Source organism: Pseudophryne corroboree, chromosome 6 (genome assembly GCF_028390025.1).
Source record: "Pseudophryne corroboree isolate aPseCor3 chromosome 6, aPseCor3.hap2, whole genome shotgun sequence".
Classification (NCBI taxonomy): domain Eukaryota; kingdom Metazoa; phylum Chordata; class Amphibia; order Anura; family Myobatrachidae; genus Pseudophryne; species Pseudophryne corroboree.
In genome coordinates, this window is record NC_086449.1 from 77244602 (window position 1) to 77272511 (window position 27910).

Here is a 27910-nt window from a genome sequence, read left to right on the forward strand (position 1 = left end):
GGGCTGCAGTGATCTGTGCCCCTGCAGGCGGCAGCCAGGTGTGTGCGGAGAGGAGCGGCGCTACGCTGCCGGGCAGCGGGGAATGTTAGACAAGGAGAGAGCGGGGAGGCCGGGGGTGCAGCGGCCACAGGCTCCCGCCTCACTCGCTGCCAGGAAAGTTTCTCTAACGTCCTAGTGGATGCTGGGAACTCCGTAAGGACCATGGGGAATAGCGGGCTCCGAAGGAGGCTGGGCACTCTAGAAAGATCTTAGACTACCTGGTGTGCACTGGCTCCTCCCACTATGACCCTCCTCCAAGCCTCAGTTAGATTTCGTGCCCGGCCGAGGTTGGATGCACACTAGGGGCTCTCCTGAGCTCTTAGAAAGTTATAGTCTTAGAATTTGTTCTTTTCAGTGAGACCTGCTGGCAACAGGCTCACTGCAGCGAGGGACTAAGGGGAGAAGAAGCGAACTCGCCTGCTTGCAGCCGGATTGGGCTTCTTAGGCTACTGGACACCATTAGCTCCAGAGGGATCGACCGCAGGCCCAGCCTTGATGTTCGGTCCCGGAGCCGCGCCGCCGTCCCCCTTACAGAGCCAGAAGCAAGAAGATGGTCCGGAAAATCGGCGGCATGAAGACTCAGTCTTCACCAAGGTAGCGCACAGCACTGCAGCTGTGCGCCATTGCTCCTCTCACACACTTCATACTCCGGTCACTGAGGGTGCAGGGCGCTGGGGGGGGGGCGCCCTGAGGCAGCAATAAAAACACCTTGGCTGGCAAAAATATTTCAATATATAGCCCCAGGGGCTATATATGAGGTAAATACCCCTGCCAGAAGTCCATAAAAAACGGGAGAATAGGCCGCGAAAAAGGGGCGGAGCCTATCTCCTCAGCACACTGGCGCCATTTTCCCTCACAGCTCCGTTGGAGGGAAGCTCCCTGGCTCTCCCCTGCAGTCTACAAGGGTTAAAAAAAGAGAGAGGGGGCACTAAATTTAGGCGCAGTATACATTATATATATATAGATATAAAGCTATAGGGGACATAACTCAGTTAGTCCCTGCAGTATATAGCGCTCTGGTGTGTGCTGGCATACTCTCACTCTGTCCCCCCAAAGGGCTTTTGTGGGTCCTGTCCTCGTTTAGAGCATTCCCTGTGTGTCGGCGGTGTGTCGGTACGGCTGTGTCGACATGTTGAATGAGGAGGCTTATATGGTGACGGAACAGAGGCCGATATATGTGATGTCGCCCCCTGTGGGGCCGACACCAGAGTGGATAGAGAGGTAAAAGGTATTAACCGACAGTGTCAACTCCTTACATAAAAGGGTGGATGACGTAACAGCTGTGGGACAGCCGGCTTCGCAGCCCGCGCCTGCCCAGGCGTCTCAAAGGCCATCAGGGGCTCAAAAACGCCCGCTCTCTCAGATGGCAGACACAGATGTCGACACGGAGTCTGACTCCAGTGTCGACAAGGTGGAGACATATACACAATCCAATCCGGGACTTGATCCCGGCAATAAAAAATGTGTTATACATTTCTGACTTTAACCTCTATAAATGGGTTTTAGGTTTGGGGAGAAAAAACAGGCAGTGTTTTGTTCCCCCATCAGATGAATAAATGAAGTGTGTGAAAAGCGTGGGTTCCCCCGTTAAGAAACTGGTAATTTATAAAAAAGTTACTGATGGCGTACCCTTTCCCGCCAGGAGGATAAGTTACGCTGGGAGATATCCCCTAGGGTGGATAAGGCGCTCACACGTTTGTCAAAAAAGGTGGCACTGCCGTCTTAGGATACGGCCACTTTAATAGGTACCTGTTGATAAAAAACAGGAGGCTATCCTGAAGTCTGTATTTACACACTCAGGTACTAGACTGAGACCTGCAGATAGTGCTGCTGCAGCGTGGTTGGTGACCCTGTCAAACAGGGATAATAGTTGGCAAACATAAAAACATATTAAAGACGTTGTCTTATATATGGAGGATGCACAGAGGGATATTTTGCCGGCTGGCATCCAAAATAAATGTAATGTCCATTCTGTCAGGAGGGTATTAGAGACCTGTCACTGGACAGGTGATGCTGACTTAAAAAGCGCATAGAGAGCCTTATAAGGGTGAGGAATTATTTGGGGATGGTCTCTGGGACCTCGTATCCACAGCAACTGCTGGGAAGAAATAATTTTACCTCAGGTTTCCTCACAGAAAAAGGTACAGTCCTTTCGGCTTCAGAAAAGCAAACGGGTCAAATGGCGCTTCCTTTCTGTACAGAGACAAGGGTAGAGGGAAAAAGCTGCACCAGTCAGCCTGTTCCCAGAATCAAGATTCTTCCCCCGCCTCCTGTGAGTACACACCATGACGCGGGTGCTCCACAGGTGTAGCCAGGTACGGTGGGGGGCCGCCTTAAAAATTTCAGCAATTAGTGGGCTCGCTCACAGGTGGATCCCTGTTTCTTCCAAGTAGTATTTCAGGGGTACAAGCTGGAATTAGAGATGTCTCCCCCCAGCCGTTTCCTAAAATATGCCTTGCTGACAACTCCCTCAGGCAGGGAGGCTGTGCTAGAGGCAATTAATAAGCAGTATTCCCAGCAGGTAATACTCAAGGTGCCCCTACTTCAACAAGGACGGGGTTACTATTCCACTCGGGTTGGGGTACCGAAACCGCATGGTTCGGTGTGACCCATTTTATATTTAAAATCCTTGAACATAAAAAAATTCAAGTTCAAGATGGAATCGCTCAGGGCGGTTATTGCAAGCCTGGACGAGGGGGATTACATGGTATCCCGGGACATCAAGGATGCTTGCCTGCATGTCCCCATTTACCATCCTCGCCAGGAGTACCTCAGATTTGTGGTACAGGATTACCATTACCAAGTCCAGACACTGCCGTTTGGACTGTACATGGCACCGAGGGCGTTCTATCAAGGTAATGGCCGAAATGATGATACTCCTTCAAAAAAAGGGAGTTGTAATTATCCCGTACTTGGACAATCTCGTTATAAGGGCGAGGTCCAAGGAGCAGTTGGTAGTCGGGGTAGCACTATTTTGGAAAGTGCTACAACAGCATAGGTGGATTCTAAACAGTCCAAAGTCACAGCTGGTTCCTATGACACGTCTACTGTTCCTGGGGATGGTTCTGGACATAAACCAGAAATAGTGTTTCTCCCGGAGGAGAAAGCCAAGGAGTTGTCATCTCTAGTCAGAGACCTCCTGAAACCAAAATAGGTAGCGGTGCATCATTGCACGCGAGTCCTGGGAAAAATGGTAGCTTCTTACGAAGCAATCCCATTAGGCAGGTTCCATACAAGAACTTTTCAGAGGGACCTGTTGGACAAGTGGTCCGGATCGCATCTTCCGATGCATAGGCTGATAACCCTGTCTCCAAGGACCAGGGTATCTCTACTGTGGTGGCTGCAGAGTGCCCATCTTCAAGAGGGCCGCAGGTTCGGCATACAGGACTAGGTCCTAGTGACCATGGATTCCAGCCTTTGAGGCTGGGGGGCAGTCACATAGGGAAGAAACTTCCAGGGACTTTGGTCAAGTCAGTTTATTTCCCTACACATAAATATTCTGGATCTGAGGGCCATTTACAATGCCCTGAGGCCAGCAAGGCCTCTGCTTCAAAACCAGCCGGTACTGATCCAATCAGACAACATCACGGCAGTCGCCCATGTAAACAACAGGGCGGCACAAAAAGCAGGATGGCGATGGCAGAAGCCACAAGGATTCTCCGATAGGCGGAAAATCATGTGTTAGCACTGTCAGCAGTGTTCATTCCCGGAGTGGACAACTGGGAAGCAGATCTTCTCAACAGACACGACCTCCACCCGGGAGAATGGGGACTTCCTCCAGAAGTCTTCCAATAGGATTGTACACCATTGGGAAAGGCCACAGGTGGACATGATGGCGTCCCGCCTTAACAAAAAGCTATAAAAGATATTGCTCCAGGTCAAGGGACCCTCAGGCGATAGCTATGGACGCTCTGGTAACACCGTGGGTGTACCAGTCGGTTTAGGTGTTCTCCCCTCTGCCTCTCATACCAAAGGTACTGAGAATAATAAGAAGGCGAGGAGTAAGAACGATACTCGTGGATGGCCAAGAAGAGCTTGGTACCCAGAACTTCAAGAATTTATATCAGAGGACCCATGGCCTCTGCCACTCAGTCAGGACCTGCGGCAGCAGGGGCCCTGTCTGTTCCAAGACTTACCGCGGCTGCGTTTGACGGCATGGCGGTTGAACGCCGGATCCTGAAGGAAAAGGGCATTCCGGAGGAAGTAATTCCTACGCTTACTAAAGCCAGGAAAGAGGTTACAGCAACTCATTATCACCGCATATGGCGAAAATATGTTGCATGGTGTGAGGCCGAAAGGGCCCCAACAGAGGAATTTCAACTAGGTCGATTTCTGCATTTCCTGCAAGCAGGAGTGACTATGGGCCTTAAAATTGGGTTCCATTAAGGTACAGATCTCGGCTCTGTCGATTTTCTTTCAGAAAAAGAACTAGCTTCAGTACCTGAAGTTCAGACATTTATAAAAGGAGTGCTGCATAGTCAGCCCCCGTTTGTGCCTCCTGTGGCACCTTGGGATCTCAACGTGGTGTTGAGTTTTTCTTAAAATCACATTGGTTTGAACCACTAAAAACCGTGGATCTGAAATATCTCACATGAAAGGTGGTTATGTTATTGGCCTTGGCTTCTGCCAGGCGAGTATCAGAATTGGCGGCTTTGTCTTGTAAAAGCCCTTATTTGATTTTCCATATGGATAGGGCAGAATTGAGGACTCGTCCCCAGTTTCTCCCTAAGGTGGTGTCAGCGTTTCACCTGAACCAGCCTATTGTGGTGCCTGCGGCTACTAAGGATTTGGAGGACTCCAAGTTGCTAGACGTTGTCAGGGCCCTGAAAATATATGTTTCCAGGACGGCTGGAGTCAGAAAATCTGACTCGCTGTTTATCCTATATGCACCCAACAAGCTGGGTGCTCCTGCTTCTAAGCAGACTATTGCTCGTTGGATTTGTAGTACAATTCAGCTTGCACATACTGTGGCAGGCCTGCCACAGCCAAAATCTGTCAATGCCCATTCCACAAGGAAGGTGGGCTCATCTTGGGCGGCGGCCCGAGGGGTCTCGGCTTTACAACTTTGCCGAGCAGCTACTTGGTCAGGGGCAAACACGTTTGCAAAATTCTACAAATTTGATACCCTGGCTGAGGAGGACCTGGAGTTCTCTCATTCGGTGCTGCAGAGTCATCCGCACTCTCCCGCCCGTTTGGGAGCTTTGGTATAATCCCCATGGTCCTTACGGAGTTCCCAGCATCCACTAGGACGTTAGAGAAAATAAGAATTTACTCACCGGTAATTCTGTTTCTCGTAGTCCGTAGTGGATGCTGGGCGCCCATCCCAAGTGCGGTTTATCTGCATTACTTGTACATAGTTATTGTTAACTAAATCGGGTTATTGTTGAGCCATCTGTTGAGAGGCTCTATTGTTTCATACTGTTAACTGTGTTTCATATCACGAGTTGTACGGTGTGATTGGTGTGGCTGGTATGAGTCTTACCCGGGATTCAAAATCCTTCCTTATTGTGTACGCTCGTCCGGGCACAGTACCTAACTGAGGCTTGGAGGAGGGTCATAGTGGGAGGAGCCAGTGCACACCAGGTAGTCTAAGATCTTTCTAGAGTGCCCAGCCTCCTTCGGAGCCCGCTATTCCCCATGGTCCTTACGGAGTTCCCAGCATCCACTACGGACTACGAGAAACAGAATTACCGGTGAGTAAATTCTTATTTTTTCTGCCATCACAGTTACCAGCCTGCGCACCGCCACAGCGCCCGCAGCCGGTGTCCACACCAGCAGCACCCGCACCCACACATGCCCCGGCAGAAGCTGCTGTGGCAGGCTATCCTCTTCTGTTATATCCCGGCTCACGCTGTTCCGTCTGCCGCCGTCTCCTCCTCATTACACGGAGAGAGACCACCCCCCTTATCTCTCGGTGGGGTCCGATCCAGACCGGGCGCCCCCTGTGCTGCCAAGGCGCCTAAGGCACGTGCCCTGCTCGACCCCCCTTAGTTACGCCTCTGTATAGAACACCCCATTTGTCCAGTTTTTCTCAACATACGCGTTTATTGTCTCAGTGTACAATAATTTTTTTATTTTTTTGTTATATTATCTTTATTATTAAAATATCTATAAGAATACAACCAGTAGATGTAAGTTCTGCATGGAACTGGCAGATCGTATCGATGCCTAGTAATCAGCAGTAATACAACTTACACAATATATGATAGATGCCGAGAGCACAACAACAACATTACTATGGTAACGTATGCAAACATGGGAGGTCATTCCGAGTCGTTCGCTCGGAAAATTTCTTCGCATCGCAGCGTTTTTCCGCTTAGTGCGCATGCGCAATGTCCGCACTGCGACTGCGCCAAGTAAATTTGCTATGAAGTTTGGATTTTTACTCACGGCTTTTTCTTCGCTCAGGCGATCGTAGTGTGATTGACAGGAAATGGGTGTTACTGGGCGGAAACAGGCCGTTTTATGGGCGTGTGGGAAAAAACGCTACCGTTTCCGGAAAAAACGCGGGAGTGGCTGGAGAAACGGAGGAGTGTCTGGGCGAACGCTGGGTGTGTTTGTGACGTCAAACCAGGAACGATAAGCACTGAATTGATCGCAGATGCCGAGTAAGTCTGAAGCTACTCAGAAATTGCTAAGAGGTGTGTAATCGCAATATTGCAAATCTTTCGTTCGCAATTTTAAGAAGCTAAGATTCACTCCCAGTAGGCGGCGGCTTAGCGTGAGCAATACTGCTAAAATCGCCTTGCGAGCGAACAACTCGGAATGAGGGCCATGGGGTACTGGGAAGGGGTTGAATAGAGACGAGGCGGGGTGTGTGGAGCATGGGACAGAGCACAGGGCTATTGATGGGGCAGTGTACTGTGAAATTAAACACAGAACACATACACAATGGGGGATTAAAAAGAAATCACTGAATCATTTTGTTTAACAAAATTTAATCTAAATTTTGGACTCCTGAAAGTAATCGCCTTTGCAGATATAACCGCCCAGCACATTCCAGCCATTATTTATACAATGGTAATCAGATATTGGGCCTAATTCTGATCTGATCGTAGATGTGCTACATGCAGGGGGGCGTCCAGCACAGGGCTAGTCCGCCCTGCATGTCAGGTTCTAATCCCCCCCCCCCCCCGCAAGGGTGCAAAAGCATCGCACAGCGCAATGCTTTTGCGCCCGCTGAGTAGCTCCCTGCCAGTGACGTCACGCAGCCTGCCGCGACCCACCCCCGCAACAGTCCAGACCGCGCCCCCACCAAAGGCAATCAGGCAGAGGCGTTTGCAGCCCTGAGATGCTTTTAGCATCTCACCGGGCTGCGCACGCTGCGCGAGCGCACTCCAATTTAGACTGTGATCGCTGCCGCCATCCAGTCTGATTTTGACCCCATTGTTCGGGATGTTCTTCCCACTCTCCTGCAGATGCTTCCACAAATGTGCTGCACCTGTAAGTTGCTTTGCTGTCACCCTTCTGCCCAGTTCATCCCAAAGCAGCTGAATCAGGTGTAAGTGCTGGAGACTGGGGGCCTAATTCAGACCTGATCACAACAGCAATGTTTCTCTGACGTCCTAGTGGATGCTGGGTACTCCGTAAGGACCATGGGGAATAGACAGGCTCCGCAGGAGACTGGGCACTCTAAAGAAAGATTTAGGTCTACCTGGTGTGCACTGGCTCCTCCCCCTATGACCCTCCTCCAAGCCTCAGTTAGATTTCTGTGCCCGGCTGAGCTGGATGCACACTAGGGGCTCTCCTGAGCTCCTAGGAAGAAAGTATATGTTAGGTTTTTTATTTTCAGTGAGAGCTGCTGGCAACAGGCTCACTGCACCGAGGGACTAAGGGGAGAAGAAGCGAACCTACCTAAGTGGTGGTAGCTTGGGCTTCTTAGGCTACTGGACACCATTAGCTCCAGAGGGATCGAACACAGGACCCGACCTCGTCGTCCGTTCCCGGAGCCGCTCCGCCGTCCCCCTTACAGAGCCAGAAGCAAGAAGGTGGTCCGGAAAATCGGCGGCTGAAGACTTCTGTCTTCTCCAAGGTAGCGCACAGCACTGCAGCTGTGCGCCATTGCTCCTCATGCACACCACACACTGCGGTCACTGATGGGTGCAGGGCGCTGGGGGGGGGGGGCGCCCTGAGCAGCAATATTAACACCTTGGCTGGCGAACTGACAGCATATATAGCCCCAGGGGCTATATAGGTGTTTATTAACCCCTGCCAGAACTTTTACAATAGCGGGAGAAAGCCCGCCGAAAAAGGGGCGGAGCCATCTCCCTCAGCACACTGGCGCCATTTTCCCTCACAGCTCTGCTGGAGGGATCGCTCCCTGGCTCTCCCCTGCAGTCCTGCACTACAGAAAAGGGTTAAAAAGAGAGGGGGGGCACAAATTAGGCGCAATATATATATATTATGCAGCTATAAGGGAAAACACTCTCTATAGGTGATATCCCTGTGATATATAGCGCTCTGGTGTGTGCTGGCATACTCTCCCTCTGCCTCCCCAAAGGGCTTTGTGGGGTCCTGTCCTCTGTCAGAGCATTCCCTGTGTGTGTGCTGTGTGTCGGTACTGCTGTGTCGACATGTATGATGAGGATAATGATGTGGAGGCGGAGCAAATGCCTGTGAATGGGATGTCACCCCCTGCGGGGTCGACACCGGTGTGGATGGACTTATGGAAGGAATTACGTGACAGTGTCAACTCCTTACATAAAAGGTTTGACGACATAGGACAGCCGGCTGCTCAGCTTGTGCCTGTCCAAGCGTCTCACATGTCATCAGGGGCTCTAAAACGCCCGCTACCTCAGATGGCAGACACAGATGTTGACACGGATACCGACTCCAGTGTCGACGACGATGAGACTAGTGTACCTTCCAATAGGGCCACCCGTTACATGATTGAGGCAATGAAAAATGTATTACACATTTCTGATAATACCCTAGATACCACAAAAAAGGGTATTATGTTGGTGACAGAAAACTACCAGTAGTTTTCCTGCATCTGAGGAATTGATATGAGGTGTGTGAGGAAGCGTGGACTTCCCCCGATAAGAAATTGATCATTTCTAAGCAGCGTACCCTTTTCCGCCAGAGGATAGGTCACGTTGGGAAATAACCCCTAGGGTAGATAAAGCGGTTACACGCTTATTAAAAAAGGTGGCACTACCGTCACGGATACGGCCGCCCTGAAGGACCTGCTGATAGAAAGCAGAAAACTACCCTTAAAGCTATATACACACACACGGGCATTATATTGAGACCTGCTATTGCCTCGGCATGGATGTGCAGTGCGGCAGCTGCGTGGTCAGATCCCTGTCGGATATTATTTATACTATAGATAGGGACAATATTTTGCTGAAAATAGAGCATATAAAAGACGCTGTCTTATACATGCGTGATGCACAGAGGGATATTTGCCGACTGGCATCACTAATAAGCGCTATGTAAAACCATTGCCGCCAGACGGGGGTTATGGACTCGGCAATGGTCGGGCGATGCCGATTCAAAACGGCACATAGAAGTTTGCCCTAGAAGGGGGTGGAACTGTTTGGGGATGGTCTTTCAGACCTCGTTTCCACAGCTACGGCTGGGAAATCAAAACTTTTGCCACAAGCTACCCCACAGCAAAAGTAAGCACTGTATTATCAGGTACAGTCCCTTCGGCCCCAGAAAAGTAGAGGGCTAGAGGCTCATCTTTTCTGCCAAGAGGAAAAGGTAGAGGGAAAAAGCTGCAGCACACAGCTAGTTCCCGGGAGCAGAAGTCCTCCCCTGCGTCCGGTAAGTCCACAGCATGACGCTGGGGCTGCTCAGGCGGACCCGGGTACAGTGGGGGCCCGTCTCAGAAATGTCAGCGCACAGTGGGCTCTCTCACAGGTGGATCCCTGGGTTCTTCAAACAGTATCTCAGAGGTACAGGCTGGAATTCGAGACGTCTCCCCCCCGCCGTTTCCTAAAATCTGCCTTACCGGCAACTCCCTCTGCCAGGGAGGCAGTGTTGGTGGCTATCCAAAAAACTGTATTCACAGCAAGTGATTATCAAGGTACCCCTCCTTCAACAGTAAAAGGGTTACTTTTCCACAATGTTTGTGGTACCGAAACCGGACGGTTCGGTGAGACCCATCTTAAATTTAAAATCCTTGAACACATATAACAAAAGATTCAAGTTCAAGATGGAATCGCTCAGGGCGATTATTGCGATCCTGGACGAGGGGGATTACAGGGTCTCTCTGGACATCAAGGATACTTACCTGCATGTCCCCATTTACCCTCCTCACCAGGAGTACCTCAAGATTGTGGTACCGGACTGTCACTATCAGTTCCAGACGCTGCCGTTTGGATTATCCACGACACCGAGGGTCTTTACCATGGGTAATGACCGAAATGATGATACTCCTTCGCAAGAAGGGAGTTTTAATTATCCCGTACTTGGACGATCTCCTGATACAGGCGAGGTCCAAGGAACAGTTGGTAAGGGGGTAGCACTTTCTCGGGAAGTGCTGCAACAGCAGGACTGGATTCTCAATTCCAAAGTCACAGCTGGTCCCGACGACACGTCTTCTGTTCCTGGGAATGATTCTGGAAACAGACCAGAAAAAAGTGTTTCTTCCAATGGAAAAAGCCGAGGAGTTGTCATCTCTAGTCAGAGACATCCTAAAACCGGGACAGGTGTCGGTACATCAATGCACACGAGTCCTGGGAAAAATGGTAGCTTCGTACGAGGCGATTCCATTCGGAAGGTTCCACGCAAGGACTTTCCAGTGGGACCTGTTGGACAAATGGTCCGGGTCCCATCTCCAGATGCAACAGCGAATAACCCTGTCGGCAAGGACCAGGGTGTCGCTGCTGTGGTGGCTGCAGAGGGCTCATCTACTAGAGGGCCGCAGATTCGGAATACAGGACTGGGTCCTGGTGACCACGGATGCCAGCCTTCGGGGCTGGGGTGCAGTCACACAGGGAGGAAATTTCCAAGGACTGTGGTCAAATCAGGAGATTTCGCTTCACATAAATATTCTGGAGCTAAGGGCCATTTACAATGCCCTAAGCCAAGCAAGACCCCTGCTTCAGAACCGGCCGGTACTGATCCAATCAGACAACATCACGGCGGTCGCCCATGTAAACAGACAGGGCGGCACAAGAAGCAGGAGGGCAATGGCAGAAGTCACAAGGATTCTCCGATGGGCAGAGAATCATGTGTTAGCACTGACGGCAGTGTTCATTCCGGGAGTGGACAACTGGGAAGCAGACTTCCTCAGCAGGCATGACTTCCACCCGGGAGAATGGGGACTTCATCCAGAAGTCTTCCAGATGCTGGTAAACCGTTGGGAAAAACCACAGGTGGACATGATGGCGTCCCGCCTCAACAAAAAGCTAAAAAGATATTGCGCCAGGTCAAGGGACCCTCAGGTGATCGCTGTGGACGCTCTAGTGACACCGTGGGTGTACCAGTCGGTTTATGTGTTTCCTCCTCTACCTCTCATACCCAAAGTACTGAGAATAATAAGAAAGCGAGGAGTGAGAACTATTCTCGTGGCTCCGGATTGGCCAAGAAGGGCTTAGTACCCGGAGCTTCAAGAGATGCTTGCAGAGGACCCTTGGCCTCTGCCGCTCAGACAAGACCTGCTGCAGCAGGGACCCTGTCTGTTCCAAGACTTACCGCGGCTGCGTTTGAAAGCATGGCGGTTGAACACCGGATCCTAAAGGAAAAAGGCATTCCGGAGGAAGTCATCCCTACCCTGATCAAGGCCAGAAAGGATGTCACCGCAAAACATTATCACCGCATTTGGCGAAAATATGTTGCTTGGTGTGAGGCCAAGAAGGCCCCAACGGAGGAATTTCAACTGGGTCGATTCCTGCATTTCCTGCAAGCAGGTGTGACGTTGGGCCTCAAATTGGGGTCCATTAAGGTCCAGATCTTGGCCCTGTCGATTTTCTTCCAGAAAGAACTGGCTTCACTGCCTGAAGTTCAGACTTTTGTCAAGGGAGTTCTGCATATTCAGCCTCCTTTTGTGCCCCCAGTGGCACCTTGGGATCTCAATGTGGTTTTGGGAGTTTCTGAAATCACATTGGTTTGAGCCACTTAAGACTGTGGATTTAAAATATCTCACGTGGAAAGTGGTTATGTTGATGGCTCTGGCTTCGGCCAGACGTGTGTCAGAATTGGCGGCTTTGTCCTGTAAAAGCCCCTATCTGATTTTCCATATGGATAGGGCAGAGTTGAGGACTCGTCCTCAGTTTCTCCCGAAGGTGGTATCAGCTTTTCACTTGAACCAACCTATTGTGGTGCCTGCGGCTACTAGGGACTTGGAAGATTCCAAGTTTCTGGACGTAGTCAGGGCCCTGAAAATTTATATTTCCAGGACGGCTGGAGTCAGGAAAACTGACTCGTTGTTTATTTTATATGCACCCAACAAGCTGGGTGCACCTGCTTCTAAGCAGACTATCGCGCGCTGGATTTGTAGCACTATTCAGCTGGCTCATTCTGCGGTGGGACTACCGCAGCCTAAATCTGTAAAAGCCCTTTCCACAAGGAAGGTGGGCTCATCTTGGGCGGTTGCCCGAGGGGTTTCGGCTTTACAACTTTGCCGAGCTGCTACTTGGTCAGGGGCAAACACGTTTGCAAAATTTTATAAATTTGATACCCTGGCTGAGGAGGACCTGGAGTTCTCTCATTCGGTGCTGCAGAGTCATCCGCACTCTCCCGCCCGTTTGGGAGCTTTGGTATAATCCCCATGGTCCTTACGGAGTACCCAGCATCCACTAGGACGTCAGAGAAAATAAGATTTTACTCACCGGTAAATCTATTTCTCGTAGTCCGTAGTGGATGCTGGGCGCCCATCCCAAGTGCGGATTGTCTGCAATACTTGTAAATAGTTATTGTTACAAAAATCGGGTTGTTATTGCGAGCCATCTGTTCAGAGGCTCCATTGTTATCATACTGTTAACCGGGGTTCCTATCACGAGTTATATGGTGTGATTGGTGTGGCTGGTATGAGTCTTACCCGGGATTCAAAATCCTTCCTTATTGTGTCAGCTCTTCCGGGCACAGTGTCCTAACTGAGGCTTGGAGGAGGGTCATAGGGGGAGGAGCCAGTGCACACCAGGTAGACCTAAATCTTTCTTTAGAGTGCCCAGTCTCCTGCGGAGCCCGTCTATTCCCCATGGTCCTTACGGAGTACCCAGCATCCACTACGGACTACGAGAAATAGATTTACCGGTGAGTAAAATCTTATTTTTTTCTTTAATGGGCAAAACCATGTGCACTGCAGGGGGGGCAGATATAACATGTGCAGAGAGAGTTAGATTTGGATGGGGTGTGTTCAAACTGAAATCTAAATTGCAGTGTAAATATAAAGCAGCCAGTATTTACCCTGCACAGAAACAAAATAACCCACCCAAATCTAACTCTCTCTGCACATGTTACATCTGCCCCACCCCCACCCCTCAGTGCACATGGTTTTGCCCATTAGAGAAAGAGATTTTGCTGTTGTGATCAGGTCTTAATTAGGCCCTTATTCCATTACTTGTTTCCTGACAAAGGCCCAAAGGTCGGCAACTCTGGCCCAAAGCCTAATCCATTGTATCAACTAAATACAATGGTGAGAACAAACAGTACACGGGGAAATGTAAAAGAGATAATTACACAGTGTCAGGAATTAATTAACACTAATAAAGTTAACCATTTTACTGACCCAGTGGTAGGGAGGACAGAATGGATTAGAGTCACCGACTTGAGTGCAACTGCAATCAAACTGTGAGGTAAAATATGGCATGCTGGGGATCAGTGCATTCTCTATGCTGCTCCATGGGGTGTAATTCAGAGTTGATCGCAGCAGCAAATTTGTTAGCATTTGGGCAAAACCATGGGGGTCATTCCGAGTTGATAGCTAGCTGAGTTTGTTCGCTGCGCATCGATGTGGCTAAAAAATGGCACTTCTGCACATGCGTATGCGGCGCAATGCGCATGCGCGACGTACTTTCACAACGTCCGATGTAGTTTCACACAAGGTCTAGCGATGCTTTTCAGTCGCACTTTCTGCCGCATAGTGATTGACATGAAGAGGGCGTTTCTGTGTGGCAACTGACCGTTTTCAAGGAGTGTTCGGAAAAACGCAGGCATGCCAGGAAAAACGTAGGTGTGCCTGGGCAAACGCTGGGGGTGTTTGTGACGTCAAATCCGGAACTGAATGGTCTGAAGTGATCGCAAGCGCTGAGTAGGTTTTGAGCTACTCTGAAACTGCACAAATTATTTTTGTAGCCGCTCTACAATGAAAGCGTTCGCACTTCTGCAAAGCTAATATACACTCCCAGAGGGCGGCGGCTTAGCGTTTGCTAGCGAGCAATCAACTCGGAATGACCCCCTATGTGCACTGCAGGGGGGCAGATATAACATGTGTGCATAGAGAGTTAGATTTGGGTGGGGTGTGTTCAAACTGAAATCTAAGTTGCGGTGTAAAAATAAAGCAGCCAGTATTTACCCTGTACAGAAACAAAATAACCCACCCAAATCTAACTCTCTCTGCAAATGAAATATCTGCCCCCCCTGCAATGTACATGGTTTTGCCCCACTGCTAACAAATTTGCTGCTGCGATCAACTCTGAATTACCCCCCATGTGTGCTGCTCAGATACACAACAATTAAATATGTATGAGGAGATAAACAGAAGAGAACAATACAGGGTTATTAGCCCTCTAATACCCCTTTCACACTGCCAATGCCGGATCCCACCCGGGAATTGGAAGCGAGTCCTTCCCAGGTGGGATCCGGCATTGGCAGCTGCTGCAGGCTTCCCTGACCCGGCAATAAGCCGGGCGGGTTGCCATAGCAGTAGGGGGGGGGGCGGAGCCGGCAGCGGGGGCGGAGGTGGCATTTGGAGATGAGCTCATCTCCGCGCCGCCTCTCCCTATCTAGTAAACGGGTCCCAGGTCGCATCGACCCGGTACCCGTTTACGCAGCCACTGACCCGGTATTCAAACCGGGTATAACACTACTTTATACCCGGGTTGAATTGCCGGGTCAGGCGACCCGCAATTTCGGCAAGGCCCCTTTCACACCGCGCGCCGACCCGCGTCGACCCGGCAATATTCCGGGTTGATACCGGGTTATTTGTGCGGTGTGAAAGGGGTACTATTCTTTCTTCATGATCATTGCTTGCTGGTGCCACATTGTGTCTCTGTCCCCTTACATGGGCATGGGTCATTAGGTCGACAGTCATTTGGTGGACCACTATTGGTCGACATGGTCATTAGGTCGACATGTACTAGGTCGACATGGAAAAAGGTCGAAATGAGGTGTGTTTTTACCTTTTTTGGTGTCGTTTTCTTCGTAAAGTGATGGGGAACCCATGGTTCGGGCAAGGTGCCTCGCTCCGCTACCGCTGCCCTCGGCACAGATTACTATTCCCTGTTATATTGATCGTGACCATTATCATGTAATAGACTGTCAATGTCTAATGCTGGGCATACATTGTCAGATAAAATGTCTGTCAGACCAACAGACATTCTGATAGCCTGAAACCAGCAGATATCAAGGCCATACACTGGGAGAGATTTATCAAATTTTGGAGAGAGATAAAGTACCAACCAATCAGCATCTGGCACTCTTCTTGTACAGCCTGTAAAATGATTGGCTGATACTTTGAGGGAGATTTATCAAAGCTTGGAGAGATAAGGTACCGAACGGTTAGCTCACGTCATTTTTTTCAAACACGGGGCGGGATGTACTAAGCGAAAAATGCGGTAAACTTCCGTATACCGCATTTTCCTAATGTACTAACCCCCGGCCGCCAGGTCAGCGCTGCGGAGGGGTTCGCCAGCTTTTGGGCTTCTTTCCGCAGCGCTGTGTGAGGGATCCGATCGGATCCCTCCCAGCATGCCTTGCGCCTGCCCTCGCCACCGTGCGCATGTGCAGACTGACTTCCGGGACCGAATCCTGGAAGTCAGGCAGCCTCTGCGCATCGCGGATGACCGCTTTTATCGGAAGAGCTGTCCTCCGCAATGCTGATCGCATATGTAAGCACATATGCGATCAGCATCGTGGCGATGGGCGGCGATGTACATTAGTACATCTTGCCCAGGTTGTTTAGAAGCTGATTGGATAGTAATTTATCACTCTCAACTTTATCGTTCTCCAAGATTTGATAAAACTCCCCCACTGTGAGATATTTCACAGTGTATGACCATTACTTGCCTGGGCTGGAAACCTTTCCCTACTCCTCCCCTATGAAGGAACACTGGAAACGTCGGGCGGTTGGCTGCAGCAGTGCATACACTGACAGATGCATCCCCCAATGGTCGGATCAATCAGGCATGTTGAAAGATTTCCATTGCCTGACTGCCTGATTATCGCTGATCAGACACAGCCGCACACTATGCGATAATTTACCTGATCAGCCTATAATAATCAGTGGATTGAGCCGATAATTGCATAATGTATGCCCGGCATTTGATATGGCGGGAGCTATCCAATTTGTAAAGCGCTCCCCAGGTGTTAGCGGATGTAAAGTGCAGAAACAGCGTATGGATGTGAGTGAGCCCTAAATCTATCACTAAAATCCCATCTGCTTTAGAACATAGGGGGTCATTCCGAGTTGTTCGCTCTGTATTTTTTTCTCGCAACGGAGCGATTAGTCGCTAATGCGCATGCGCAATGTCCGCAGTGCGACTGCGCCAAGTAAATTTGCTATGCAGTTAGGTATTTTACTCACGGCATTACGAGGTTTTATCTTCGTTCTGGTGATCGTAATGTGATTGACAGGAAGTGGGTGTTTCTGGGCGGAAACTGGCCGTTTTATGGGAGTGTGTGAAAAAACGCTACCGTTTCTGGGAAAAACGCGGGAGTGGCTGGAGAAACGGAGGAGTGTCTGGGCGAACGCTGGGTGTGTTTGTGACGTCAAACCAGGAACGACAAGCACTGAACTGATCGCAGATGCCGAGTAAGTGTGGAGCAACTCAGAAACTGCTAAGTAGTGTCTATTCGCAATTCTGCTAATCTTTCATTCGCAATTTTGATAAGCTAAGATTCACTCCCAGTAGGCGGCGGCTTAGCGTGTGCAAACCTGCTAAAATCGCCTTGCGAGCGAACAACTCGGAATGAGGGCCATAGAACTGTGTAATTGTGTTTTCTCTCAGGTGTGACTATTCTTCTCCTCTCCCTCTTCAGGTCTCAGATATTCACACGTATCCTCTTATCTCCCTTTTCTCATTTTAGGGGTGATCCTTTCCAAGTGAGAATTAATATTGCAATCACCTCCGGCTACCTTGTCTATGGTAAAAGAAACCTCTAAATAATTATAAATATACATGTCAGCAATTAACAATGTAGTTGTTGCCTACGCACAGTGGAGGGAGCCATTTTGTGGGCTTAACTAAAAGTTATGAGGATTGCGACCTGTCAACTCACTTGGAACAGGTGTGGCAGCCATTTTATGGGGTGAGCCAATGTGATTGTTATTATTATGGTTTATTTAGCTCCATCCATTTTGTGCAGGGCTGTACAGAGAATGCACCATGGCCCTCATTCCGAGTTGTTCGCTCGGTATTTTTCATCGCATCGCAGTGAGAATTCTCTTAGTGCGCATGCGTAATGTTCGCACTGCGCATGCGTCAAGTAACTTTACTAAGAAGAAAGTAATTTTACTCACGGCTTTTTCGTCGCTCCGGAGAACGCATTGTGATTGACAGGAAATGGGTGTTACTGGGCGGATGTACGGCGTTTTAGGGGCGTGTGGCAGGAAACGCTACCGTTTCCGGAAAAAACGCAGGCGTGTCTGGAGAAACGGTGGGAGTGCTTGGGCGAACGCTGGGTGTGTTTATGACGTCAGCCGGGACCGAAAAGCACTGAATTGATCGCACAGGCAGAGTAAGTCTGGAGTTACTCAGAAACTGCTAACTCGGTTTTGATCGCAATATTGCGAATACATCGGTCGCACATTTAAGATGTTTAGATTCACTCCCAGTAGGCGGCGGCTTAGCGTGTGTAACTCTGCTATAATCGCCTTGCGAGCGAACAACTCGGAATGAGGGCCAATATTCTTTCACCAGGTACTGTTGGTGGGCAGCATTTTCGTGAATATTTGTCTAGGAACACACACAAAATGGCTGCCTCTACTATGTGTAGGCAACAGGAGCACTTAAAACACAAAAACAGATTGTTCAAAATGGCCTCTGTGCGTAACTGTGGAATGAAAATTGTAAATCGCTTCACTATTCATGAAGCAATGAAAAGAGTGGAGAAGTGAGCCAGTAGAGATGTTGCCCATGGCAACCAATCAGTGTTGAAGTAACATTTATAAATTGCATTCTATAAAATTATACATAGCAGCTGATTGGTTGCCATGGGCAACTTCTCCACTTATCTGGTGGGTGGAAATGGGACCCAGTTCTATGACAGGCTCTACCTAGTTACCCTTGGTCAGATTATTGGGGAGATATAGCAAAGCATGGAGAGACATAAAGTGGAGAGAGATGGAGTACCGGCCAATCATCTCATGTCATTTTTAAAACACTACCTGTAAACTGGCAGCTAGGAGCTGATTGGTTGGTGCTTTATCTATCTGCAATGTTTGATACATATCTCTAGCTCTCATTTATAACATTCAATTTTGTAGTATTATATTTATTACGCTATTATTAACATAACGGGATTGAAGAAAAATGACAAATTTTCAAACACTTTTTTAAGAGCGTTTTTTCATGTCATGTTCTGGTCACATTGGGGATAGTGTTATTTACTGATGTAGATAAGTAGAAAATGTGATGTTCATTAATAAATGTAGGGGTTTTTTACTACTTTTGGAGTCAAGAATCAGGGACAGAAACAAATGAGAAAGAACAGTGGAAGACTACAAGAAATAAATATGTGAATGAGTTAGTTGTGGTCAGGGCTAGACTGCCCATCTGGTACTCCTGGGAAATGCCAAAAAGGGAGGTGGGCTATTGGGCCGGCCCGGTCAACAGAGTGCCTGGAAGGTCGCACGTAGCTTCCGGCTCTCTGGTTTGTCCCCTGCCGCCGTCCGTAGTGACAGTTTGTCCGGTTGCTAAGCAATAAGGGGGCGTGCCACGAGTCCACGTCCCCTGACTCGCGGCACGCCCCTCTGAGCAGTGTCCGCATGTCCCTTTTTACGTATCTCGTTCCCCCTTTCACATGCGGCGCGCACACGGATGCCAGGGCCAAAAAGTGGTCCCAGTCCGTCCCTGGTTGTGGTGCTAGGTCGCAATGAAAGGAACCCCGTCACAGAAGTCCAGTCTGCCCACGGAGTGAGTCTAATACAGGTCGCTGCTATATTCTTTATAACCACTGCTTTCTTTATGACATGCATCCAATAACGGAAATATAGCCAATAAAATGTCTCCTCACTGCTCAACTATCTGTTCTCTGTGCTATGTGTCAGACACTGACCTTTATCTTACACCAGAGGTTCCCAAACGTGGCCCTCAAGGCACCCCAATGGTCCAGGTTTTAAATGTATCCATGCTTGGCCACAGGTGACTTAATTAGCACCTCAGTCAATTTGATTTAACCATCTGTGCTGAACCATGGACATACCTAAATCCTGGACTGTTGGGGTGCCTTGAGGACCGCGTTTGGGAACCTCTGTCTTACACAATACCACTGTACAAAGTAACACTATGTAAAGCATGAATCCTATTATTTATTAATTCGCTGCAGTCCCACCTCTGAAACTGCTACTGGCAAGGCAGTCCAGAAACAGTGCATTTTGTACCTAACGGAATTGGCCATGTTGGAGGGTATGCTGGTGCATGATGTAGTGAGCAGAGATGCTTTAGGAACTTCCCTCTGAGCTCTTTATTCACTGTGACATCCTCCTTTCTCCCCCCTCTGGTATTAGATGGCATGCTGAAAGTCTTAAAAGCCTTTTTCTGTATAGTAGACTGACTGCGGCTGTATCTGCCAGCCAGATAATGGGGCCTATATATAAAAAATTCGATAATTTTTCATATTTCTCTGACGTCCTAGTGGATGCTGGGAACTCCGTAAGGACCATGGGGAATAGCGGCTCCGCAGGAGACAGGGCACATCTAAAGAAAGCTTTAGGATCACCTGGTGTGCACTGGCTCCTCCCCCTATGACCCTCCTCCAAGCCTCAGTTAGGATACTGTGCCCGGACGAGCGTACACAATAAGGAAGGATTTTGAATCCCGGGTAAGACTCATACCAGCCACACCAATCACACTGTACAACTTGTGATCTGAACCCAGTTAACAGCATGATAATAGAGAAGCCTCTATAAAAGATGGCTCACTACAACAATAACCCGAATTTTTTGGTAACAATAATTATGTACCAGTATTGCAGACAATCCGCACTTGGGATGGGCGCCCAGCATCCACTACGGACTACGAGAAATAGAATTATCGGTAAGTAAATTCTTATTTTCTCTGACGTCCTAGTGGATGCTGGGAACTCCGTAAGGACCATGGGGATTATACCAAAGCTCCCAAACGGGCGGGAGAGTGCGGATGACTCTGCAGCACCGAATGAGAGAACTCCAGGTCCTCCTCAGCCAGGGTATCAAATTTGTAGAAGTTTACAAACGTATTTGCTCCTGACCAAGTAACTGCTCGGCAAAGTTGTAAAGCCGAGACCCCTCGGGCAGCTGCCCAAGATGAGCCCACCTTCCTTGTGGAGTGGGCATTTTAAGATTTTTGGCTGTGGCAGGCCTGCCACAGAATGTGCAAGCTGAATTGTACTACAAATCCAACGAGCAATCGTCTGCTTAGAAGCAGGAGCACCCAGTTTGTTGGGTGCATACAGGATAAACAGCGAGTCAGATTTTCTGACTCCAGCCGTCCTGGAAACATATATTTTCAGGGCCCTGACCACGTCAAGCAACTTGGAATCCTCCAAGTCCTTAGTAGCCGCAGGTACCACAATAGGTTGCTTCATGTGAAATGCAGAAACCACCTTAGGTAGAAATTGAGGACAAGTCCTCAATTCTGCCCTGTCAGAATGAAATATTAAATAAGGGCTTTTATATGATAAAGCCGCCAGTTCTGACACACGCCTGGCTGAAGCCAGGGCTAACAGCATCGTCACCTTCCATGTGAGATATTTTAAGTCCACAGTGGTGAGTGGTTCAATCCAATGTGACTTTAGGAAACTCAACACAACATTGAGATCCCAAGGTGCCACTGGAGGCACAAAAGGAGGCTGTATATGCAGTACCCCTTTTACAAATGTCTGAACTTCAGGCACTGAAGCCAGTTCCTTTTGGAAGAAAATCGACAGGGCCGAAATTTGAACCTTAATGGACCCTAATTTTAGGCCCATAGACAGTCCTGTTTGCAGGAAATGGAGGAAACGACCCAGTTGAAATTCCTCTGTAGGGGCCTTCTTGGCCTCCCACCACGCAACATATTTTCGCCAAATGCGGTGATAATGTTTTGCGGTTACGTCCTTCCTGGCCTTGACCAGGGTAGGGATGACTTCATCTGGAATGCCTTTTTCCTTCAGGATCCGGCGTTCAACCGCCAAGCCGTCAAACGCAGCCGCGGTAAGTCTTGGAACAGACAAGGCCCCTGCTGGAGCAGGTCCTTTCTTAGAGGTAGAGGCCACGGTTCGTCCGTGATCATCTCTTGAAGTTCCGGATACCAAGTCCTTCTTGGCCAATCCGGAACCACGAGTATAGTTCTTACTCCTCTCCTTCTTATGATTCTCAGTACTTTTGGTATGAGAGGCAGAGGAGGGAACACATACACTGACTGGTACACCCACGGTGTTACCAGAGCGTCCACCGCTATTGCCTGAGGGTCCCCTGACCTGGCGCAATATCTGTCTAGTTTTTTGTTTAGACGGGACGCCATTATGTCCACCTTTGGTTTTTCCCAACGGTTTACAATCAGGTGGAAGACTTCTGGGTGAAGTCCCCACTCTCCCGGGTGAAGGTCGTGTCTGCTGAGGAAGTCTGCTTCCCAGTTGTCCACTCCCGGAATGAACACTGCTGACAGTGCTATCACCTGATTCTCCGCCCAGCGAAGAATCCTTGCAGCTTCTGCCATTGCCCCCCTGCTTCCCGTGCCGCCCTGTCTGTTTACGTGGGCGACTGACGTGATGTTGTCCGATTGGATCAATACCGCCTGACCCTGAAGCAGGGGTTTCGCTTGACTTAGGGCATTGTAAATGGCCCTTAGTTCCAGAATGTTTATATGAAGAGATGTCTCCAGGCTTGACCATAAGCCCTGGAAATTCCTTCCCTGTGTGACTGCTCCCCAGCCTCGCAGGCTGGCATCCGTGGCCACCAGGACCCAGTCCCGAATGCCGAATCTGCGGCCCTCTAGAAGATGAGCACTCTGCAACCACCACAGGAGGGATACCCTTGTCCCCGGTGACAGGGTTATCCGCTGAAGCATCTGAAGATGCGACCCGGACCATTTGTCCAGTAGGTTCCACTGGAAAGTCTTGCGTGGAATCTGCCGAATGGGATTGCTTCGTAGGAAGCCACCATTTTTACCCAGAACCCTTGTGCATTGATGCACTGAGACTTGGTTCGGTTTTAGGAGGTTCCTGACTAGCTCGGATAACTCCCTGGCTTTCTCCTCCGGGAGAAACACCTTCTTTCTGGACTGTGTCCAGGATCATCCCTAGGAACAGAAGACAAGTCGTCGGAACCAGCTGCGATTTTGGAATATTGAGAATCCAATCGTGCTGCCGCAACACTACCTGATATAGTGCTACACCGATCTCCAACTGTTCCCTGGATCTTACCCTTATCAGGGAATCGTCCAAGTAACGGATAACTAAAATTCCCTTCCTTCGAAGGAATATCATCATTACGGTCATTACTTCAGTAAAGACCCGGGGTGCCGTGGACCATCCCTACGGCAGCGTCCGAACTGATAGTGACAGTTCTGTACCATAACCTGAAATACCCTTGGTGAGAAGGGTAAATTTTGACATGAAGGTAAGCATCCTTGATGTCCCGAGACATCATGTAGTCCCCTTCTTCCAGGTTTGCAATCACTGCTCTGAGTGACTCAATTTTGAATTTGAACCTCTGTATGCAAGTGTTCAAAGATTTTAGATTTTAAAATCGGTCTCACCGAGCCGTCTGGCTTCGGTACCACAATAGTGTGGAATAATACCCCGTTCCCTGTTGCAGGAGGGGTACCTTGATTATCACCTGCTGGGAATACAGCTTGTGAATGGTTTCCAAAACTGCCTCCCTGTCAGCGGGAGACGTCGGTAAAACAGACCTTTGGAAACGGCGAGGGGGATACGTCTCGAATTCCAATTTGTACCCCTGAAATATTACCAGAAGGATCCAGGGGTCTACTTGCGAGTGAGCCCACTGCGCACTGAAATTCATTGAGAACGGGACCCCACCGTGCCTGAACTTGTAAAGCCCTAGCGTCATACTGAGGGCTTGGCAGAGGCGGAAAAGAGTTTCTGTTCCTTGGAACTGGCTGATCTCTGCAGCCATTTTCCTCTCCCTCTGTCACGAGCAGAAAAGAGGAACCCTTTTGTCCGCTTGCCCACCAGGCCTGCGCCTGATAATACGGCGTCTTATTTTGAGAGGCGACCTGGGGTACATCCCCTCTTTTAAGGCAATACTTTCAAATGCCGTTTGGAATCCGCATCACCTGACCACTTTACTGGTATAATTGGACAACGCACTTATACTTGATGCCAGTCGGCAAATATTCCGCTGTGCATCATGCATATATAGAAATGCATCTTTTAATTGCTCTATAGGCAATAATATACTGTCCTTATCTAGGATATCATATTTCCAGTCAGGGAATCCGACCACGCCAACCCAGCACTGCACATCCAGGCTGAGGCGATTGCTGGTCGCAGTATAACACCAGTATGTGTGTAAATACATTTTAGGATACCCTCCTGCTTTCTATCAGCAGGATCCTTAAGGGCGGCCATCTCAAGAGAGGGTAGAGCCCTTGTTCTTACAAGCGTGTGAGCGCCTTATCCCCCCTAGGGGGTGTTTCCCAACGCACCCTAACCTCTGGCGGGAAAAGGTATACTGCCAATAACTTTTTAGAAATGATCAATTGTTATCGGGGGGAAACCCACGCATTTTATTTCTCAGATTCCGGAAAACGACAGGAAGTTTTTCCTCACTAACATAATACCCCTTTTTTTTGGTGGTATTCATATTATCAGAAAAGTGTAAACTTTTTTCATTGCCTCAATCATGCAATGTGTGGCCCTATTTGGAAATCACGGTTGTCTCTTCACCGTCGACACAGGAGTCAGTATCCGTGTCGGCGTCTGTATCTGAGGTAACGGGCGCTTTAGAGCCCCTATATGAGACGTCTGGACATGCACAAGCTGAGTAGCCGGCTGTCTCATGTCAACCACTGTCTTTTATACAAAGCTGACACTGTCACGCAATTTCCACAGTACATCCACTCAGGTGTCGACCCCCCAGGGGGTGACAACACTATTACAGACACTCTACTCCGTCTCCTCATCATTTTTCTCCTCATACATGTCGACACAAACGTACCGACACACAGCACACACACAGGGAATGCTCTGATAGAGGACAGGACCCCACTAGCCCTTTGGGGAGACAGAGGGAGAGTTTGCCAGCACACACCAGAGCGCTATATATATACAGGGATAACCTTATATAAGTGTTTTTCCCTTTATAGCTGCTGTATTGTTTATACTGCGCCTAATTTGTGCCCCCCTCTCTTTTTTAACCCCTTTCTGTAGTGTAGTGACTGCAGGGGAGAGCCAGGGAGCTTCCCTCCAACTGAGCTGTGAGGGAAAATGGCGCCAGTGTGCTGAGGAGATAGGCTCCGCCCCTTTCTCGGCGTCCTTATCATCCGTTTTCTTGTATGTTTTGGCAGGGGTTAAATGCATCCATATAGCCCAGGAGTTATATGTGATGCATTTATTTTAGCCATAAAAGGTTTTCTAATGATTTATTGCGTCTCAGGGCGCTGCCCCCCCAGTGCCCTGCACCCTCAGTGACCGGAGTGTGAAGTGTGCTGAGAGCAATGGCGCACAGCTGCGGTGCTGTGCGCCTACCTTTATCTGAAGACAGGAAAGTCTTCTGCCGCCGATTTTTCCGGACCTCTTCGCTCTTCTGGCTCTGTAAGGGGGCCGGCGGCGCGGCTCCGGTGACCCATCCAGGCTGAACCTGTGATCGTCCCTCTGGAGCTAATGTCCAGTAGCCTAAGAAGCCCAATCCACTCTGCACGCAGGTGAGTTCGCTTCTTCTCCCCTTAGTCCCTCGATGCAGTGAGCCTGTTGCCAGCAGGTCTCACTGAAAATAATAAACCTAAACTAAAACTTTCACAAAGAGCTCAGGAGAGCCCCTAGTGTGCACCCTTCTCGTCGGGCACAGAAAATCTAACTGAGGCTTGGAGGAGGGTCATAGGGGGAGGAGCCAGTGCACACCAGGTGATCCTAAAGCTTTCTTTAGATGTGCCCTGTCTCCTGCGGAGCCGCTATTCCCCATGGTCCTTACGGAGTTCCCAGCATCCACTACGGACTACGAGAAATAGAATTATCGGTAAGTAAATTCTTATTTTTTTATCGTCCATTGGGGTCATTCCAAGTTGTTCGCTCGTTGCCGATTTTCGCTATGCTGCGATTTGTTGCTAAGTGCGCATGCGCAAGGCACGCAGGGCGCATGCGCTTAGTTATTTAACTAAAAACTTAGATTTGCTGTGGATTCTGCGGCGCTATTCAGTCACTCTGCTGATCGGTGAATGATTGACAGGAAAGGGGCGTTTCTGGGAGGTAACTGAGCGTTTTCCGGGAATGTGCTAAAAAAACGCAGGCGTGTCAGGGAAAAACGCGGGAGTGTCTGGAGAAACGGGGGAGTGGCTGGCCGAACGCATGGCGTGTTTGTGACGTCAAACCAGGAACTAAACTGACTGAGCTGATCGCAATCTGTGAGTAAGTCTGGAGCTACTCAGAAACTGCAAAGAATTATTTAGTAGCAGTTCTGCTAATCTTTCATTCGCAATTCTGCTAAGCTAAGATACACTCCCAGAGGGCAGCGGCCTAGTGTGTGCAATGCTGCTAAAAGCAGCTAGCGAGCGAACAGCTCGGAATGAGGGCCGTTATCGGGTGTTTTTTGCGTTTTTTTTCCCACCTATGTATCTTTTTTTTTTTTATCGAAAATGTCATTGCGATAAAAGCCCAAAAATGTGATAATTATCGCTCTACTTTTCGGTCGTTTTATCGCATTTTTTATTGCATTTTTTTATTGCTTTTTAACAGGTACAGTAACTTTTTTTAATTGTCTGTGCCGATTTCTGGCTTTCCGAACTTCCATTGAAAGTATAGGAAAAGGGGCGTGGCTACGCCCCTTTACCCGTGGCCACGCCCCCTTTTCGGATTTGTACCGATTTTTATGTGTAAAATGTTGGAGGGTATGTATGTGTGTATATATATATATAGAGAGAAAGAGAGAGAGAGAAATATTTCTCTTACGTCCTAGAGGATGCTGGGGTCCATTTTAGTACCATGGGGTATAGACGGTTCCGCAGGAGTCTTCGGCACTTTTAGACTTTTTAACAGTGTGAACTGGCTCCTCCCTCTATGCCCCTCCTCAAGACCTCAGTTTATCAAATTTGCCCGGGAGACTGGATGCACACTAGTGGAGCTCTACAGAGCTCTGTTGGAAAAAGACTTTGTTAGGTTTTTTATTTTACAGGGAAGCTGTTGACAACAGCTTCTCTGCATCGTGGGACTTAGGGGGGAAGTACGAACCAACTTCTTAGTTAATGGTTCTGCTTCCGCTGACAGGACACCATTAGCTCCTGAAGGGTACTGAACACAGCTCAAGCCTGGCCAGCGTTCACTCCCACAGCACTGCCCCCACCCCCTAACAGAGCCAGAAGAAAGAAGGCTGGTGAGTATATCTACCGGAGTCCTGCAGGGAGGGGTCCTCCGGTCATCATTGGCGGCATACAGGTACCAGCGCAGTGGCGGGACGCTGCGCGCCATGTTTCTCAGCAGCGGGTGCAGAGCGAGCGGTGGGGGGGGCGTGCTCTGAGCGGCATGTGTAAACCTCACTCTCACTGGACAAAGGGCACATCCTCGGTCTCTGCGGTTGTGCTGCCCCCGGGGCCAGTATAAAGATACTCTATTTTCTGTGGCAGAACCGCGCCACTCACTGGGCGCCATTTTCTCCTGCAGAACGCCACTGTGAGGATCCAGAACGCTGATTTCTCCTCAGAACACGGCTGATACAAGTACCTGGGTGTTATAGAGGGGGAAGGGAGTGTTCATAGTTGTTAGGTCTGCAGACCTAATTTTGGTATATGCGCTGTAATTGTGTAACACATTTCATATAGGGCGCAGTGTGTGGACTGGCAAATCCCTCTGTGTTTCTCTGACAGACATTACTGTGAGTCTGTCCCCGATAGCTCTCCTGTGTGATAGAGGTTTGTGTGTGTGTGTGTGTGTGTGTGTGTGTGTGTGTGTACACATGTGTAACATGTCTGACATCGGGGAGGGTTCTTCCCGGGAGGAACCCATTTTAGAAGCACAAGTGGGTAATGTTGTGGCCCTTCCCTCTCAGAAGGAGCCGGAGTGGGTGCGAAAGTTGCAGAGTAATATATCCATGCTTGCACAGAAATTCTCTGATTCTGAACAACAGACTTTATATTGGAGACAGTCTGTGGAGGATGCACTGTTTGCTGATCCCTCCATATCATCTACTCGGGTCCCATCCAGTTCCCAGAAAAGGTCTCTGGCCCAGATAATGCAAGGGGACACAGACACAGATTCCGACACTGAAGTCGACACTAGGGATTTGAGAGGGGTAGACCCCAAATTAGCCAAAAGCATTCAATGTATGATTGTCGCTATAAAAGAGGTGTTAGAATTTACCGATACAACACCTGCACCTGAGGAAAAGGATTATTTTAAATTAAATAAG

At 49.2% G+C, this 27910-nt stretch overlaps 1 protein-coding gene across 1 annotated transcript in view; it reads left to right on the plus strand.

Moving 5' to 3' along the window:
* The window catches only part of LOC134936242 (TLC domain-containing protein 4-A-like), a 171670-nt gene that overhangs the window by 46302 nt on the left and 97458 nt on the right, over positions 1 to 27910 (plus strand). The window contains 1 exon segment of the mRNA XM_063931239.1: positions 17236 to 17294. Coding sequence (XP_063787309.1) covers positions 17236 to 17294 — 59 coding nt within the window.